The 18717-nt window shown below is 36.9% G+C and overlaps 2 protein-coding genes across 2 annotated transcripts in view; one reads left to right on the plus strand and one right to left on the minus strand.

The window, feature by feature from the left end:
• The window catches only part of LOC129392119 (histone H2A.N-like), a 79793-nt gene extending 73144 nt beyond the window's left edge, over nt 1–6649 (minus strand). Inside the window, 2 exon segments of the mRNA XM_055084696.1 lie at nt 5655–5840; nt 6628–6649. Coding sequence (XP_054940671.1) covers nt 5655–5840; nt 6628–6649 — 208 coding nt within the window.
• Nucleotides 1–18717, plus strand: part of SEMA3E (semaphorin 3E) — a 272918-nt gene that overhangs the window by 97665 nt on the left and 156536 nt on the right. The gene's annotated exons all lie outside the window — the stretch shown is intronic.

Below are 18717 nucleotides of genomic sequence, written 5' to 3' on the forward strand. Positions count from 1 at the left end.
GAGTTGGACATAGGATTAATGAAATCTCAGTGAAAGGAAAACAAAGAGACAGATGGAGACAAACAGAAAACAGAGAAGAGGAAATAATTAATAAAATAATTAATGTTTCCCCAGATGGAAAGGTTAGTATAAAAGCTGAAAAGGCTCAATGTAAAACACAGTATTGTTAAATTTCAAAGTACTGGGGCCAAAAGAAGGTCCCAAAAACTTCCAGAGAAAAAGAATAGTTTCACACAAAGAGCAGGTGTCAGAATGGCTTTGGACTTCTCATTAGCAAGTACTAAGCTAGAAGACAATAAACCAATTTCTTCCAAGTTCTGAGGCAAAATCATTTCCAGCCCTGAATTCTATGCCTAGACCAATTATCAATTAAATGAAAGGGTAGAAGTAACATCTCACAAATTTTGCCCCCCTTGCACACTTTCTCAGGAAGATACCAAGGACATATTTTACTACCAAGACAAGAGAGTAAACCAAGAAAGTGAAAGTCTTGGGATCCCGGAAACCAGTCTTCAACATGAGAGAGAGGGAAGGGAATTCCTAGGTGATTGTTAAGAGGGATCCCCAAATAATATTTGTGTAGCTGACCTAGAGCAGGTCAGACGGTGAGATTTATTCAAGAAGATAAAGTTGATTTTAATGTATTGAGAGGAGATTGATAACAACTGAGAAAGAGTTCTGAGATGCAGCAGTGAGAAGTACATAGAAGAAACAACAACAAGAAGGTAATTACTCCAGAGAGGGGAAAATTATGAAATCATAATAATTATATGGTTCGGTTGTCAAAAATATTTATATAGTTATAATAATAATGTAATAACCAAATATTGATTTAACAAAAGCACAATTTCAGTATATTGGAAGAAAGAGAATACTAGGTATGCGTGTGTATGATGTGGGTTGCTATGGTAGGATGAGAGACAGATGATGATAGACATTTCTCCAAGGAAGATATACAGATGTCCAATAAGCACATGAAAAGATGCTCAACATCATTAGTCATCAGGGAAATGCAAATTAAAACCACATGAGATAATACTTCATACCCGCTAGGATGGCTAGAATCAAAAAGTCAGAAAACAAGTGCTGGCAAGGATGTGGAGAAATCAGAACTCTCATACACTGCTGATGGGAATGTAAAATGGTGCAGCTGCTTTGGAAGACAGCTGACATTACCTCAAATGATTAAACATAGAGTTATCATATGACCCAGCAGTTCTACTAGGTATATACCCCAAAGAAATGAAAGCACATGTCCACACAGAAACTTGTGCACAGATGTTTATAGTAGCATTATTCATAAGAGCCAAAAGGTGGAAACATCCCAAATGTCCATCAACAGAAGAATGGATAAACTAAATGTGCTATATCTGTACAATGGAACAAAGTACTGATACATGCTACCACTTCGATGAACCTTAAAAACATGCTTAGTGAAGAAAGCCAGTCACGAAAGTTCACATACTGTATGATTTCATTCATAAGAAAGTCCGGAATAGGGAAATTTACAGACACAGAAAGTAGATTAGTGGTTGTTTAGAGCTGGTGAGTAACGGGGTGGAGGAGGGGGCAGGGATAGAGGGGTGATGGCTAAAGGGTATGGGTTTCATTCTGAGGTAATGAAACTGTTCCCAACTTGACTGTGGTGATGGTTGTGTTTATCTGTGAATATACTAAACCCCATTTAATTATACACTTTACATGGGTGAATTGTATGGTATGTGAATTATACCTCAATAAAACTGCTTAAAAGAAAAATTAAGAAGCAGGAAAATGACCATATTTTTTAGAGATTTGAAGATAAACATGAAAAAAGGTGTAGCATAAAAGTGATTCCCTCTAAGGCAGAGTTCCTCAACCTGGGCATGATTGACATTTGGGGCCAGATCATTCTTTGTTGTGCAGAGCTGTCCCATACATTATGGAATGTTTAAAAGCATCACTGGCCTCTATCCACTAGATATTAATAGCAACCCTCTCTCCCCCCATTTTTGATAACCAAACGTGTCTCTAGACATTACCAAATGGCCACTGGAGGGGTGGGAGTAGGGGCTTGGTTTACCCTAGATAAGAGCCCCTGCTCTAGGGATTGGGAATTGGAGTAGGAGAGCTGCAATGTGGAGGCATGGCTATTTTTCATAACAAATACTGAAGAACTGTTTGATTATTTAAACTGTGAACATGTATGTCTTAGTAGTTAGTCTGGACTGCTATAACAGGAAACCACAGACAGGATAGATTAAGAACAGAAATTTATTCATTTCTCACAGTTCTGGAGGCGATCAAGATTTGGCTTCTGGTGAGCACTTTCTTCCTGGCTTTTAGTTGTTTCCTTCTCTCTGTGTCCCCTTACATGGTGAGAGGTAGGAGGGAGATGATCTCTCACTCTCTTTCTCTTCTTCTTCTTTTTTTTAATGCTACTTTTTAAAAAATTGAACTATAGTTGAGTTACAATGTTTCAGGGGTACAGCAAAATAATTCAGTTGTATATATATATATATATATATATATATATTCTTCCTGGCTTTTAGTTGTTTCCTTCTCTCTGTGTCCCCTTACATGGTGAGAGGTAGGAGGGAGATGATCTCTCACTCTCTTTCTCTTCTTCTTCTTTTTTTTAATGCTACTTTTTAAAAAATTGAACTATAGTTGAGTTACAATGTTTCAGGGGTACAGCAAAATAATTCAGTTATATATATATATATATATATATATATATATATATATATATTCTTTTTCAGATTCTTTTCCCTTATAGGTTATTACAAGATATTGAATTAGTTCCCTGTGCTGTACAGTAGGTCCTTGTTGTTTATCTCTTTCTCTTTTCTTATAAGGCCACCAATTCTACTGGATTAAGGCCCACTCTGATCAGCTCCTCTAACTTAATTACCTTCCAAAAGCTCTATGTCCACATAAGTCATATCAGGGGTGAGGGGTGGGGGGACAAAATTATTTTTTGGGGTGGGGGGACAAAATGCAATCTAAAGCAATGTATAACTTTGAATAAAACAGAAACTAAATACCAGACATTTTCACAGAAAACCTATGATAAAATTAGCCATAATAGTTATTTCTTTACCAGGTTGCCAAAGAGGTCACTGTCACTGGGGTTATTATTAACTATAATAGGAATACTGTTTTTTTGTTGTTGTATTGTTTCTGGATGTTTATATTCATTTGGCAATAATATTCCCAAATTGTATTTTGTGGTGGTTTTTTAAACTACCTCAGTTCAACTGGTTATTAGATAACTGTTTTATAGGCAAGATTTTTTTTTTTTTATTACTTGCTTTACTTGTTTTCCTTTATGTGGTCTTGAACATAAATACCATATTTTTCAAATGATTCAGGAGAAAAAGTGCCATATAAATGAAACATTAACCTAATCATTCTTAAAGCACTTTCATATCAGGACTGAAATATATAGGTAATTACATTATTTTTATAAATTGTTATTCGAAGCCCTAAATATGATATTCGTAACAGATATTAGTTTTAATTCATCTAAGATGCTCTCCTGGTAAACTAAAATCATTCGATGTTGTGGTTATTTCCCTGTATGTTCAATCTTTTGAACAGAGATTCAGTTTAAAGATTTTATTTGGTCAATTCATTAAAAAGAATCAAATCTTCTTAGTCAAAGTGATCAAAGCTTTATTTAGATTTTTAACAAATAATTAATCTTGGTTTTACTATGCACATTCATCTACGTATTTAAAAAAACAGAGTAGGTACTTTTGAATTACCCCATTTATCAAGCTGACATTTTGGCTGCTTCACAAAAAAAGCAGATTCCATCACTGGTGTATATAGAGGCAAATTCAAGTCAAATCATTTCTTCCACTTGGGGATGTTTGATTAATGAGATCCTGCTTGGTTTTATTAATCTTTCTGCATTCTTCACATCTCACTTTTGACACATAACCATTCTCTTTGGAAACCACCTTTATTTACTTTATAATGCAGATTTAACCATAATTTAGGTTTGGAACTTTTTTCTTTTAGAAGTCTTTTCATAAACTTTTCATAAGCCTTATAGGACCTTTATTTCTAAGCTATGTATATTTACCTACTATACTACATGTTGTGAAGATCTTCCTATTTTTTTCTAACCTCGGTTAATAAAACCCAGCTGATGAATAAAATAAAACGTTAAAATAATTAACTGAGACCTTTTGCCTCAAGCATATTTTTCTTATCATACCTTTTAGAATATGAAAAGATATAAAAAAGCACCTTTAAATTATAGCATCAGACCAGTAGGGCTTTAGTAATCATTCTCAAGGTCAACAACAGGTTTTTCAGTGCTGTCTTTGAAGCAAGCATGAATAGAATCTAAGTTGCCATTAAGAACTGTATGGTTGCTATGTTTACTTAAAGCAAAACATATTTGATGGATAGATGAATAGTGTAAATGTTTACTGTGTCATTTTGATGAATGAATTAAGCATTACCTGCTGGAAAAGAAAAAAAGCTTTATTTTTTTACTGGTCTCTTGACCACCTTTAATGGGCTTGCTGCTTATTTTATGTACTGTCAAAACCACAGCAGCTTCAGGCAGGAAGCATGGTTGATCCACACCACCACCTCTCCTTAGAGAAGAGGAAAGCCACCTTTAGGTGGTGCCAGAATGCCCACTGAATACAGTCCAGAGTTATGAAATCCTCTGATGAGACTCAGGCAGGAGTCTTTAATCTAAAAAAAGGAAGATTATAAATTCCAGCAGTTTTGTAGTCAAAGAGAAGCAAAGGCTAAGTGTACATTTAGCAGATTCACAGGGAACATCAACTATTGGAGCCTAGAAATGCACAAGGAACAAGACATAGTTTCATCCCTGCCTAATGTGCTCTGTTTTCAAAGTTTCAGAACCCAGCTGGAGAATTGATCAGAAAAAAGGGTCACACCTACATGGAAATGGTTCATTACTGCCCCTGGGATAAAATCCAGTCCTTAGCTTAACATACAAGGCCATTCAAGATTTGCATCCTGATTCTCTTCTAACCTCTTTGCTTCTGCCCCCAGTTCCACCCCTCCTAAGGTAAAATACTTGTTTTAAATAAAGGGGGTAGGCAAACTTTCTCTAGGTCAGATAAGAAATAGCTTAGACTTTGCGAGTCCTACTGTCTGTCACATTGACTCAACTCTGCCACTGTTGCAGGAAAGCAGCCATAGATAACACATTAAAAAGTGGGCACGGGTGTGCACCAGTACAACTTTATTTATCAAAACAGATGGCGGATCTGATTTGGTCCATGGGTCATAGTTTGCCAACGCCTGCTCTGTATCAGTTGGCTTACAAATTGTGAGTTTAATAGAGTGTGCAATCAATTTTGTAGGTCACAGGATTTAGGATTTAATTTAAACCTTAAATCCCACAACCATTTTTTTTTTTTTTTTTTTTTTACAAATGGTGAACTCCTATCTTCATGAAGGGCTTATCGGTAGGATTTCTGGTAGCGCATACGGGGACCCGGGCCTCCGAACTTTTTGAATTAGCAGCGACAGGGATCAGCCACCAGCAGGGTTCGGTCTTACTGAATGAGGATGTCTGATCTTCTTGGAAGCCTCATCCACGAATTTCTGGTACTAGGCCACCAGGGCTTTGGAGATGGACTGGCAGATTGGGTAAATCTGGGTCACGAGACCACTACCGTTTACGCCGACACGCACGACCACGCCCCCGAATCGCTCTTTCAGAAGCCGAAGAGGTTCGGGTCGTTGCCTTGCAGCAGCCTGTTTCACCTCGGTGAGCTCTTTGCCGGGTTTGCAGCGAGAGATGGAGGCTGTGGCCTTTTCCTTGTATCGGAAGACTGCACAGACTGCAGAGGGCTGCACGGCTGCGGATGTAGACAAGAGTTCCTCACTGGGCAGCGCCGCAACGGGAAAAGGCCAGTTTTGTTGTGTTTAATAGATGCTTGTTTTTATTACTGTTTAACATTGTTTTAAAAATTCTGGGTAATACAGTAAAACAAGAAACAAAATTAAGAAATATAGTGATTTTAAATGAAGAGAGAACTATTATTATTTACAAGTGATAAAACCATATTCTTCAAAAATCCAAGAGGGTCACCTGAAAATCCTTTAGAAAGGTGGTTCCCAGAGCTACTTACACATGAGAATCACCTGGGAAATGCCAAAAAAAACCCCCCAAAAAACAAACAAAAAAACCCCACAAATAGCGAAAACAACTTGTTGCCTGAGTCTTACTCCAAAAGATTGGGATTTAATTGGTCCAGCCAGTGTTTTGTTTTGTTTTTTTAATATGGGATAAAATAAATCAGAAAATATCAGTGCGTATTGCATATAGTAAGTATTGTTTTGTGAAACCTTGTTTTCGGATATTTGACATGAACCTGTCTAATGGCTCCGAAGTGAAATCTGTTTGTTACCTGTGGACGTGGTCTAAAAAGTTTGAAAGCTGCCCTGAATTACCTAGAATTGCCAGCATAGGTTTAAAATGGGAGCTGCGTAGTCTTTCCTTGGAATATGTTACATTGAACAGTATTGAGTTGTCAGCAGCACTCGGAGTAAAGAGGACTCCAGAGGCAAGAAGCCCTTCCAGAAACGCAGTCGTGGGTATTAGCAAGGAGAGTGAGCTCCTCTGGCAGTAGGGAAGGACCTTACCCAGCCCCAGTGCCTCTGCCATCTGAGGACAACAGTTCCAGTAACTCACTACTTTTTCTCCTCCTGCTCCTTTTTAATTATTCAAATCTCAGTTAAGCATAGTAACAAAAGGAAAGGAAGTTTCAGGTGGAGGTAACTTCCCAGTAGAGTGCAATAGCACAGGCAGAGGCACAGTAGGGGCTGTGGAGTCTCAAATGAAGGATCTGTGTAGCATTTAATTGTTCCTCTTCTGCCTCTCGAACTTGCTTGTTTTCTTTCCACTTGTGACTTAAACATAAATTGAAGTGAGAAAGGACAGGTTCCCTTTTAGGTTGTAAATCCTGGGACTGTACATGATGCCCTAAGGAAATTCAGGTAGAGGCAGTTAAACAGGTGGAGGGGCAGGAAGCGGAGGGAAATATACAGAAGGAAGTGGTTGTAGAATAGCTTATTGGTATAGTTATTTCTGTTTGACGGATGGAGAAGTCCTAGATATTTGTAGGGGGTGAATGAGAAAAACATGTGAAATTAATTTATTTATGTTCAGGATTTAATATTCATCTTCATTAAAGTTATAAGACAGTTCTGATGAGAGTTCCTTACATTACGGATCATATAGTAGTTCATTAACAAATGAACACAAATAGTCAAAGCAAGACTGTAGCCTCACATTTATTGCATTTTGTTTTTTCAAACAGATCATAATTTCACCGAGGTTTTATCTAAAAACTGGAAAGGACTTCAAAATTATATACAATCATCTGTCCCCTTTTAGGTTATCTATTTTCTTATGAAACACAAGTATTGAAAGTAAGTTAGAATAGGTGCAGAGAAGAAACTGATCCCAGGTTTCAAGATTCCTGGTTAGATTGTTTCCATCAAAGCAAATTTCTTTTTCTTCAAAAAGAAAAGGTTACACCTTACTGTATGTTATTATGCTGTCCATTCATGCCTTGATTCATTCATCCTTTCAGAAACTATTTATTGAATTTGTGTTATGTGCCAGTCACTTTACTAAATGCTTCTGTCTAAAAGTAGAATGAGGTGGACTTGGTGTCCTCCCTCATAAAGTTCATGCTCTAGTTGGGGAGAGAGATGTTAAATCGCTTTGAGAATATTCATTTCTGGAGAGGAAAGGCAATTGAACACAGGTTTCCTAAATTCTTAAATCTGTCGATGTTGATTAACGCATATTTTCTAGAATGTGTGGCTAGCTTCCTAGCTCCATTTTATGTCCTCAAAGTAAAAAAGTCAAAGAATATAACAAGAAAAATAAAGATGTGATGAAATAAAGAAACCTTACATTCTAAAAAGATCCCTGATTTGTATTCTTAAGTGTTATCTTAAGGTTTTGCATTGGAATATCTCCTTCAGATTTTCTTAATTTGTCCGTGCTTTTACCCAGAAGAAATAAAAATCAGCAATACAGGCTAATTTTAAAAGTCACGTTTATCACGTGTTGGTTTGAGAGCCAGAAGCCAAATGTCGCGTCTCCTGAGGATGCCCATATGGAACAGTGGAATGCAAATATTTATCTTGAAGTTATTTTTATAGGTGCCAACCTTATGTCTTAAGGTGGTTCAGATTAATCCAAGAGAAAATAAATAATTCTTTCCCCCATAATTTTTACACTAAAAAAGAAGAAAAATATTTGTTAAGTAACATATTTTGGCATCTTTAAATGTATGCATTTTCATACTTAGGGTCTGTTCTAAATTGGAAAATAAATTTTAAATAAGTAAATAAATCTCATATAAACATGAAACAAAAATATAGATTTTGAAGACGTCTATATTAAAAATAGTCCAATCAAGAAGCATAAATACACACAATGACTTGTTGCTTAAAACAAAGTAAGATATAATATTCTCAACTTGTTTGCTTCCTGTTTGATTTTCCTACAAAATAGAAATAAATATTTATACTGGAATAAACAAAATAATAACCTTAGGTTCTTAATAATAAAAGGTATAATATTAGGCAGATATTAGGAGAAACTGATTCTTATATTTTTATTGATTGCGTATGCCAAAATAAAACTTTTCATATAACTGCAAATACCAACTTTCCTTTCTTTAAGAAAATCCATGGTAATTTCAGGGAAAAATGTATGTGTGTATTTATAGACATGTGTATATAATGTATATATACACACATGAATCCAATGTATAGTATATATGTGAAATATATACAACTTATAATAATATGCATAATTTAATATGTATTTAATGTGAAACATATATTTGCACAGACACATTGGATTTATTTTATACCGACTAGAATCTTGAATTAAAAAAATATGTGTGTCTTAGAAATTGTTCCACATACGACAAATAAAACTTCCTCCTACTTTTTAATAGCTGTATAGTGTTCCATGTTATGATTCTTCCATGATTTATTTAACCAGCCCCAGTTGAAAGGTACAACATCAACTTTAGAGCTCAGGAAAGAAATAAGAATTAGAGAAGTTAATGCATCGCTGAGTGCACTGCATCAGTGAAATGGCAAAATGTGCTGACCTAGAGAAATTGTGCGATTTCCCGATTTGTGGTCATATAAGCAAAAATGTCAAGGCAATGAAACTAAAACACAGAAGATGTAGAAGGAGGCTGACCTGAGCATCAGTAAGCACAGCCCCCAGGGCATTAAGATATGATCGACATGTCAAATAACTTCTAGATACATTTTTAAAGTTCACTTAGGCAACTGGGTGGTTTGGTTTTGTATAACACAACTACTGTGTGACCCATCATTCTCTTTTTCAGTGGAATTATTTTTAGTGCATGTGTTTATACAGTATTGTCTGATTTTTATGTTTTGTAGCATATTATTTGATATCTCATAAAAACTCTAAAGTTAGACAAAGTAGATTGCTGATGTTACAGAGGAGAAGTTGAAGCTTAAAAGTTAGATGATGTGCCTAAGGCAGCAGAGACAAAAAGCATCAGAGCTGGGACTGGAAAAGTCCATAAAGAAAACCTCCGTGTTGGTTGTGATACTGCCTCTCAATCAATAAATACATTCTTTTATTTTATTTATATATATATTTTTTATTTATTTTTTTTTTGGTGGTACGCAGCCCTCTCACTGCTGTGGCCTCTCCCGCCGTGGAGCACAGGCTCCGGACACGCAGGCCCAGCGGCCATGGCTCATGGGCCCAGCCGCTCCGTGGCATGTGGGATCTTCCCGGACCGGGGCACGAACCCGTGTCCCCTGCATCGGCAGGCGGACTCTCAACCACTGCGCCAGCAGGGAAGCCCATTCTTTTAATTTAAATTGTAAATATTTTATACAATGCTAATTTCTTCCACTGTGATATCATGGTCATTTTTATTTAGTGCTATTTTGAAAATTAGAAAAAACAAAAAATAAATGAGGTATTTTGATCTATTTGAAAGACTGAGAAACACCCTGTGAATAATGCTCATTTAGTTTCAGGTTAAAATGGCAGTATTTGCTATGGAAGCATAACCCAAACAACTATCATAAAAGTATTATCCTTCTGAATACAGGATTTAGTAAATATTAAAAACATTTATCCAAAATAAATATTTAAAGTATCTCATAAATCAACATGAACATTTTTCCCTTACAGCAATGCAAATTGATATGTATAATTGGTATGCTCTCTTGTTCATCTCTTGGGGATAATGAAAAGAAAAAAAATTCAGGGAGGACAACTCTTTTGCCCAAAACTATACTGTAGAGTAGTTTAGAGGGACCAAAATGATTTAGAGATGTGGAAATCAGGACCATAAAAGTTAAAGTAACGAGGATAACTAGAATCAATTTTACAAGAAGAAAAAAAGAGTACGAATGCAGTACTGCAATGAAATGTAGGCGAGCACTTTGTAGAATAAAAGAATGAGCACAAAGTGACCCTTTGCTTCTGTTTATCATTTGATAGAGTTGCATCCCGTTTATGCTTCATAAATAAAGGCCATAAATGAAGCTTATTTCTATTGTGTTCTCCGTGACACTGATCCATAATCTGACATATTTTATATCATCTGTAGGGGTTCTGTCGCAATGGAAATTTGAAACGTTGGGATTAATAGTGGGGAGTATTGCAGGCTGGGTTCCCTGAGAAGCAGACTCTGAGAGAGATTAGCATTCAGGGAGTTTATTAGAGAGAGCTTTTCGGAGGGACACATACGGAAGGGAAGGGGGAAACCAAGAGTGGGCAGTGAGAGAAGGTTGGATGGAGATACAGTCTCAACTGTGACCTCAGCCTGATGTGGGAGGAGCTCTGAGACTGAGTTGATCTTTCAGAGTCAACCTGCATTTTACCCCCGCATGGATCAGGCATAAGGTATAGGCCACACCCTGGGAAGGGGCTGGACCTTGGGCGAGGTGGCTCCCTTTCTCTCTAGCTGAGAGAGTTCCTGGATGGGCTGATTGCTGAACTCTGTTGGCAGCATGCTCAACAACTGTGGAAGTAAATTCCTTTCTTCCGAAAAGAGGGTGTCCCCAGTGCACATTGACGTGCTTATTGTCACAACTGAAGCAGAGAAAGAAGGAGTAAGGTTGTTTGTTAAGGCCTGGAGTTGAGATTGGTAAAGGAGACATCAGGCAGGAGAGGTGAGACCCTGGGGACTGAAATTCTACAGGTGACAAATACTTTTGAAGAAATAAGTCCTGTTATTTTTTATGAGCAAGTCATTGACTAGTTATCGTCTATGTGTATAAAGATAATATTAAGAACTTATATTTCTTATATTTGTTTATGGTGAGATGCAGTATTGCAGAGTGGTTCAGAAGACACATTTTGAGCCAGAATAACCTGGTTTATATTTCAACTCTGCTACTGGTTGTTTAAGACCTTTTACAAGTTAAACTTTCCATTCAGTTTTCTAAACTGTAAAATGGAGAAAATAATATGACCTGCCCTGTAGGGCTATTGTAGAGAATAAGCAAGTTAATACCTCTGAAGCCCTTAGAATAGTGACAGGAGGCTTGTAGTAAACAATTCACAATGTGAACTCTGTATCGGTGTCTTTTGAAATGTAAGTTCATGTGAACAGAGACTTTATCCCTTTTGCTCACTGCATTATTCCCAGGACCTAGAAAAGTTGGCAGCACATAGTAGGTATGGATGAATAAAACCTGAATTCAAATCTGATAAGGTGTTTATACATATTGAAAAATACCTATATTTAATAATTTTAAGTAAGAATTTTTAGGATATAAGTAAGTATATTGATCTTATTTTGAAAAATACATGACTAAGTTTCAAGATAATATCTTTATCTTTTACAATTTACTTGAAACTTTAAAGTAATGAAACAAGATACTAAAAATGTACGAAAAATGGCAATTCTTTCCAATTATGCTAATTTGAATTAATTTTTTTCTTTCTATATTTTTGTCCTGATATATAATGAAAAAGTTTGAAGAAGATAAATAACATTTTATCTGTAACGTCTGTCTGTATAATGTTTTTCCTCAATCAAATCTAGTTTACTCTTTTGGTTTTCATTCATTTTTTAAAACATTTAATTAAGAGCCAACGTACAATGACTTCTCTTTCTTTACCTCTTGGAAACTTCTACCTAGAATAGAACATGTGGTGATTTATTGTGTTTGGCAGACATCTCCTGGGAACCCATCCCTATGGTGAAACCCACTGTGGGAGACACAAATGTGAATTTACCTTCTATCTGTTCATGGGACCCACGGCTTAGCAGGTGACAGACGGAATGAGGGCTAGGATGTGGTAAGAAAGAACTACTACGTGTGGACTAGTCATAGGATTAGCCAACAGGAACTGGCAGGTGGGACTAGGGTGCATCTTTTTTTTTTTTTTTTTTTTTGCGGTACGCGGGCCTCTCACTGCTGTGGCCTCTCCCGTTGCGGAGCACAGGCTCCAGACGCGCAGGCTCAGCGGCCATGGCTCACGGGCCCAGCCGCTCTGCGGCATGCGGGATCCTCCCGGACCAGGGCACGAACCCGCGGACTCTCAACCACTGCGCCACCAGGGAAGCCCGCATGTTTTTTTTTTGAACGTGTTAAAAACCATTCAGTTTTATTAATTAACATATATTAAGTTCACAAGTAGTCTAAATAAGGCCTTTCACAGTGCACTGCATGATACTAGGTAAAAATACAGATTACAAGAAATCAGAAGCATTCTTCTGACATAATCTGAGAATTGTGATTTCTATGGTTTACAAAACAGAGGCTAATTCTTTGTTAAACATGGATCAGGGCATCTTTGAAGGTTCTATCCTAGCAGCAGCACATCTGATATTAAAAGTTTCTACTCTAATATGTAGTGGTAGAAAAGGAACACACCTTTCTTAAGAATTTCCAAGCAATTCTTACTTGAGTAGTTATCATAATAGTGTTACTGAACGCAAGTTCCTGTGCCTGACGTACAGTGAGGCCAAACAAATTGAAAACGTCAGAGTTTGGAGTAGAGAAGGGCCATGCAAGGAGTCGGGTGGCTTGTGCTCAAAAAAACCCTGAACTCCCTGAAACTGTTTCAGCAAAGCATTTTAAAGGCAAGGTGAGGGAGGGGCGTGGTTGGTTTTTGGGAACTTCTTGGTCTAGGAATCCTTTGTTCTTACAGCTGTCCATGTAAGTCAGGTTACTGATGTTCCTATAAACCTCCAACAAGACAAGTTTTATTCTCTGTTCTGCAGCTTTTTATCTCTCTGTGAATGGAAAAGTGTTACACCCTTAAAAGTCAAAGCCCTGAGAATGGTCTATCCTGTATATTTCAGGCTATAGGCAACATTCTTTTTGTTTTTAATTAATTATTTTTGGGGGGCTGTGTCGGGTCTTAGTTGCGACACGTGGGATCTTTCGTTGCGGTGTGTGGGCTCTTCATTGCGGTGTGCAGGCTTCTCTCTAGCTGTGGCGTGTGGGCTTCTCTCTAGCTGTGGCATGCGGGATTCTCTCCAGTTGTGGTGCACAGGCTCCAGAGTGCATGGGCTTTGTAGTTGGCGGCACATGGGCTCTCTAGTTGAGGCGCGCAGGCTCAGTAGTTGCGGTGTGCAGGCCTAGTTGCCTCATGGCATGTGGGATCTTAGTTCCCCAACCAGGGATCAAACCCACGTCCCCTGCATTGGAGGGCAGATTCTTTACCACTGGAGCACCAGGGATATCCCAACATTCTTAACTGGTAGCAAAAGCAATAGAATACAAAGGTTAAAGTAAAAGAAACAGACCTAATATGGAGTCATATTTGTTCTTCCCTATTACAGTAGCACTTTCTGATCACCAACCAGAAAGTGTGTCAGTTCCTAGTATTTTCAAAGAAAGGCTTGGACATCTAGATAATCTCAAATAAACAATCTTTTCCTTTTGCCCATCCAGTAGACGGGGATGTGGTAGTCGTGGTCCCATTTCACTTTTCAGCTAAGGGTAAGTCCTTTTCTTTAGGGAGCTACTCCTGAGTCCATGTACTTATGGAGAGGCTGACTTTCAAGATATCTAAAAATCTCTCCACTATTTTTGACATATTGGTCCATCACAGTACTCTATGCCCCTAAATACAAATTAGTTTCAGAGGGTGAGCATGAGATGCATGTCAGGATAATCAGTTATAACCCTTAATTCTTTGAAATTGTGGTGGAAGAGTAGTTTTCTGTGGGTTGCAGAGGGTCTCTCTAGATACAGTCCAGCCTTGGGCCTGATTGCATCTCTTCTCTATCATACCGCGTGGGTCTGACAACAGATGGAGAGAGGAAAATAAAATCAGAAATGAGTGTGTTGAGGGAGAGGAAAAAAGAGAAAGAGAGCACTAGTGTAGAGTCCCTGATTACAAACCCTAAAGCTCCTATTCCTTTGATGTTGAGAATTACCCCAATATACTTAACAATCACATGAATCCTTTTTTTTTTTTTAAATGCTCACTCCAATTAAGGTTGAATTTCTATCACTGAGAGAATACTAAAACTTGCTTTCTGCTTCTATATCCCTGCCTAGCATTTCTGTTCCATGGATTCCTGACACACTGGTGGGTCTTTATCACACTGTTGAGCTTTCTCCTGACCCCTTTCCAGGTAATAGTAAATTCTAGATTTACTAGCTAGAGTCCAGTAGTGAATGGTCTGATCACCTGGAACAGCCACCTACCTAACCACAACCTAGTCTAGGATTAAAAACCCTTTGTATGCATAGATTACCTGCCTGCACAAAATGTTTGTGAATCTTTTTGAAGGCAGGATCTAGTTTCTTCATGAGAAATTGAATCTCTTTACCATATACTCATATATTGATATTATTTTGTAAAACATATTTACTAGTTTTTGACAGAGCTCAATTTTCTACCAGTTACCTAGAGTCTGGAAAGAAGCTATTAACTCTTATATACCTTGGAAAATGGCTTTCTGAATCACTCACCCTTAGCAGGAAAGTAAAGTCACAGGCAAACAAAAACTTATATTGAGGAAATCACTACAGTACAGTTTTAGGCCATAGAATATGCCAAGTTACACTGCTCCCTGGTAGAGGAGAAATAGCCTTTCTTCCCTTTGATCAAGAGTATAATTTTCTAGTTATTTGAAGAGCTGCTTCTACTGGCAGTTATAAAATTCTTTAGTTACTATTTAAAACACTTATGTTACATTCCAGTGACCACTATGTGAATGATTTGAAATACTCTACCAAAAAGATAGCCCTTATTGAGGGTAGAATAGGCAACTTGAGTGCTCTTCTATTCTCAGACCATGTTTGGAAGATTTTTGTAAGGACATAACACTCTCATTATCTAAAAAGTATTTACTTCTCCACTTGAGTGTCTTTTTCACATTTTTAAGCCCTTTTACAGTATAGTTCATTAAAAAAATTTTTTTAAAGACTCTCTGAAGATAGAGAAGAGTAATAAATCACTGCAATTTCATTTGTATTTTATTATATCTTATCCTTCTAATAGTCTCTGAAAATGTATTTGTTTTAAAGATTTTTTTAAAAAAATGTAAAAACTTAATCATGTTAAACAGATATTTATTTTATAGGTCATACATTGCAAATGGAGTTTAAGCAAAATGTTAAAACAGTTAAATATCTGGATAGGACTAGCTTTTATAATGAGGTCTTGGATTTTACTTACTCAGCCTTTTTTTTGCCTTTATAGATTATTGAGTATTTAATAAGAAAATGAATAGTGAATTGATTTAATTATGAAGGAAGTTTGGCTATAATATTTATCTCTGACAAACTTTATGCTTTGATAATAATATCTTATAGTTTGTAGTTAGCAGTTTATTCCTTCACCCATTTTCAAGGCCCAGTTGGTGGTTCACGCTAGTTAGTCTTAAACTATGTCCTCAGTTTCAGTAAAGCTCCTATTTGATCCCTGATAATACTGCAGTGCAATTTTGACCTCGGAGAAAGAAATGCAAATATTGGACATTATACTTGTGAGTTTTGATACTTAGTTTTTTCATCCTTCAAGGTTTTTTTAAATTTTTGAGTGTACCTAGTTAGAAATGCTTAAGAGCTCCTTTGCTTAAGATTCGTTTTTACAGTGAATATTATATAGAGACTATTTGTACTTCATTTATACTCCATATTTTCATTATGTTAACTTAGATGACAATTACTTTTGTCTTATCAAAAAGAGCATTACGGTAAGAACTATGACAAAAACTATATGTAAGCATATAATTGCATAATTTCAGTAATTAAATATAAATTAGAGAGTCATTTTCATCATATGCATAGACAGGGGTTATAAGTTGTTTTTGTTTTAAGGGTCCCTGTCTCATCACAACTTATTCTTTTACTTTCTTTCTTTTTTTCTTCTTTTAACCACTCACATCTATATTTACTCAATTCCTTTAGTAGAAAACTTAGGTTCTAGATATAATCACTGTGTAAATATTTTTATAATAATTTCTACGAATGATATAGTTTGTACCCTCCCATCACTAATGACCAAAAGTAAAAAAATAAAAAAAACTCATTGAAAGGATTGTGTAAATATTCATAATATATCTGATTATGAGAAAAAAATATATAGTAAAAATGCTGTCTTAGCTCAAGAAATCATTGAAGTTATTGGTCTTTGCTACCAACTAAGATTGAACTTTCTAAATTTCAGGGGTGAAATATTTAAACCAAAAGGCTGCATTTTATGTCTGCCACATGTAGTTTTCAGTGTTTAAGTGCAGGTAGATTTGAACTTATATTTCTGAGGTCCTTGCTCTAGTTATAACATTGATTCTTGAATACCTGAGGTAACTGGGCGATGTAGGCAGAAGAAGGGAACTAAGCATCGTATCCTCCATAAGGTCAGGGCTTAATGATGCAGAGGTTATATAAGTGCGGACTGCCTAGTCTTCCTTTTCGCTCTTTGCCAGCTCACTCCAAGGAAAGAGCAAAGCAAAAGCCTTGGAAGCAGTCTATTGGAGGTTGTGTTAATTTTCTAGAGCTACCTTAACAAAGTACCACAAACTGAGTGGCTTTAAACGACAGAAATTTATTCTCTCACAATTCTTGAGGCTAGAAGTCCAAAATCCAGGTATTGGCAAAGCCATGCTCCCTCTAAAGCATCCAAGGAAGCATCCTTCGTTTCCTCTTCCTCGCATCTGGTGGTTGCTGGTAATCCTTGGCATTCCTTGGCTTGCATTCCTTGGCTTCCATTCTTCGCCTTCACTGTCACATGACCTTCTTCCCTGTGTCCAAATTTCTCTCCTTTTGTAAGGACACTAGTCATTGGATAAGAGGCCCCCCACTAATCCAGTATGACCTAATCTTACCTTGACTACACCTGCAAAATCCTTAATTCCAAATAAGGTCACATTGGAAGCTGTCATACTTAAACTTCGAATGTTTAATTAAAAAATAGTCAGATAAAGATCAATAACATATGTGCCTATATTTTCATAAGCTCCGCCATCTTCCTAAAACTACCATAAAAGGATTTTAAAGGCACAAACCACTACACAAAAAAGGGGACAGAAAGCAATAGCAGCTTAATTTTGGAAAATGAATAGCACATGGGTGAGTGTAATTGACTTGGCATAACCAATAGAACCATATCCTAAGCCCACAGAAGACCCAGTCGAGAAATAACCTGATTTATTGCATAGAATCCCCCAAAGCTTCAGGCATTGGAAGCATCAAGTACCTGTGAGAGTGGATTCAAAACTTTGGAAGTCTGTTTAATAAGCATTAAATCCCAATATCTCCTGTCTCATCCAGTATAACCCTGCCACTTCCTCGCTCATACCTCTGTGAAGATTGAAATGTTTTCTTTGGAGTAGGAAAAACAGAGCATCTCTGCACTGAAGGACTAGACTGAAAGCAGTGGAACCAGATGAAAGACTAAATATTAAGACCAGCAGTGTGCTGGTATATGTTCAACAACCAGCTCTCTACTTGATTTGTAGCATTTGCTGATTTCCCTGGTGTAAATAGCACCATCATGCCCAATTTCATGCTATCAACATGATGTCGCTGAATGTAAAGTAGGGAAGATAATGCACATAATCAGTCCTTCCAATTGAGTTCTTATCAGCTCCAGCCCACTATTGATTGAAAACTGCTTGCCCTTCTCCTAAGGCTTTCAATTGCTGGAAGCCCTCCAGGAACACAACTGGAATATTCTTCATAGAGGAATATGACCAGTCTAAAGAAATATACTGATATTTGGCCTCCTCAAAGAAACAATCTTCCAACTCTCTCTATAGCAAAGGTCTCCATTTGGCAAGGCCTACTCATGTCTTGGAGCCTCCATTCTTAAGCCCCCTCTTAAATATAAACATAGGGTTCAACACCACTGGACAGCTGAGGAAAGCTTCTAAAACAAAAAGTAGCGTTCCAAAAAAAAAAAAAGATAACAAATAAAGGAGCTTGGAGGGAACAGAACCTATGCTGAGAGAAAGAAAAGATCTTCATGAAGATCAGAGAAGATATTGCATTCATGGAACAGGATCACATACTGTTTTTAAAAGGGACAGAAAATAAAACAGCTCCCTGAATTTAAAATCTGAGATGAATAAAAATCATAAAAGAAGTTTTGAAAATTAAAGTTAAGGAAATATCCTAGATGTAAAGGAAAAAAAGAGAAGATGGATGGAAAAAGTGAGACAACATAAGAAAATTTAGGGGCAACTCAGAAGCTCAAAAAATAAGTATTGAAGAAAGAGAAAATAAGGA

This window comes from Physeter macrocephalus, chromosome 5 (assembly GCF_002837175.3).
Source record: "Physeter macrocephalus isolate SW-GA chromosome 5, ASM283717v5, whole genome shotgun sequence".
In the NCBI taxonomy this organism is placed as follows: domain Eukaryota; kingdom Metazoa; phylum Chordata; class Mammalia; order Artiodactyla; family Physeteridae; genus Physeter; species Physeter macrocephalus.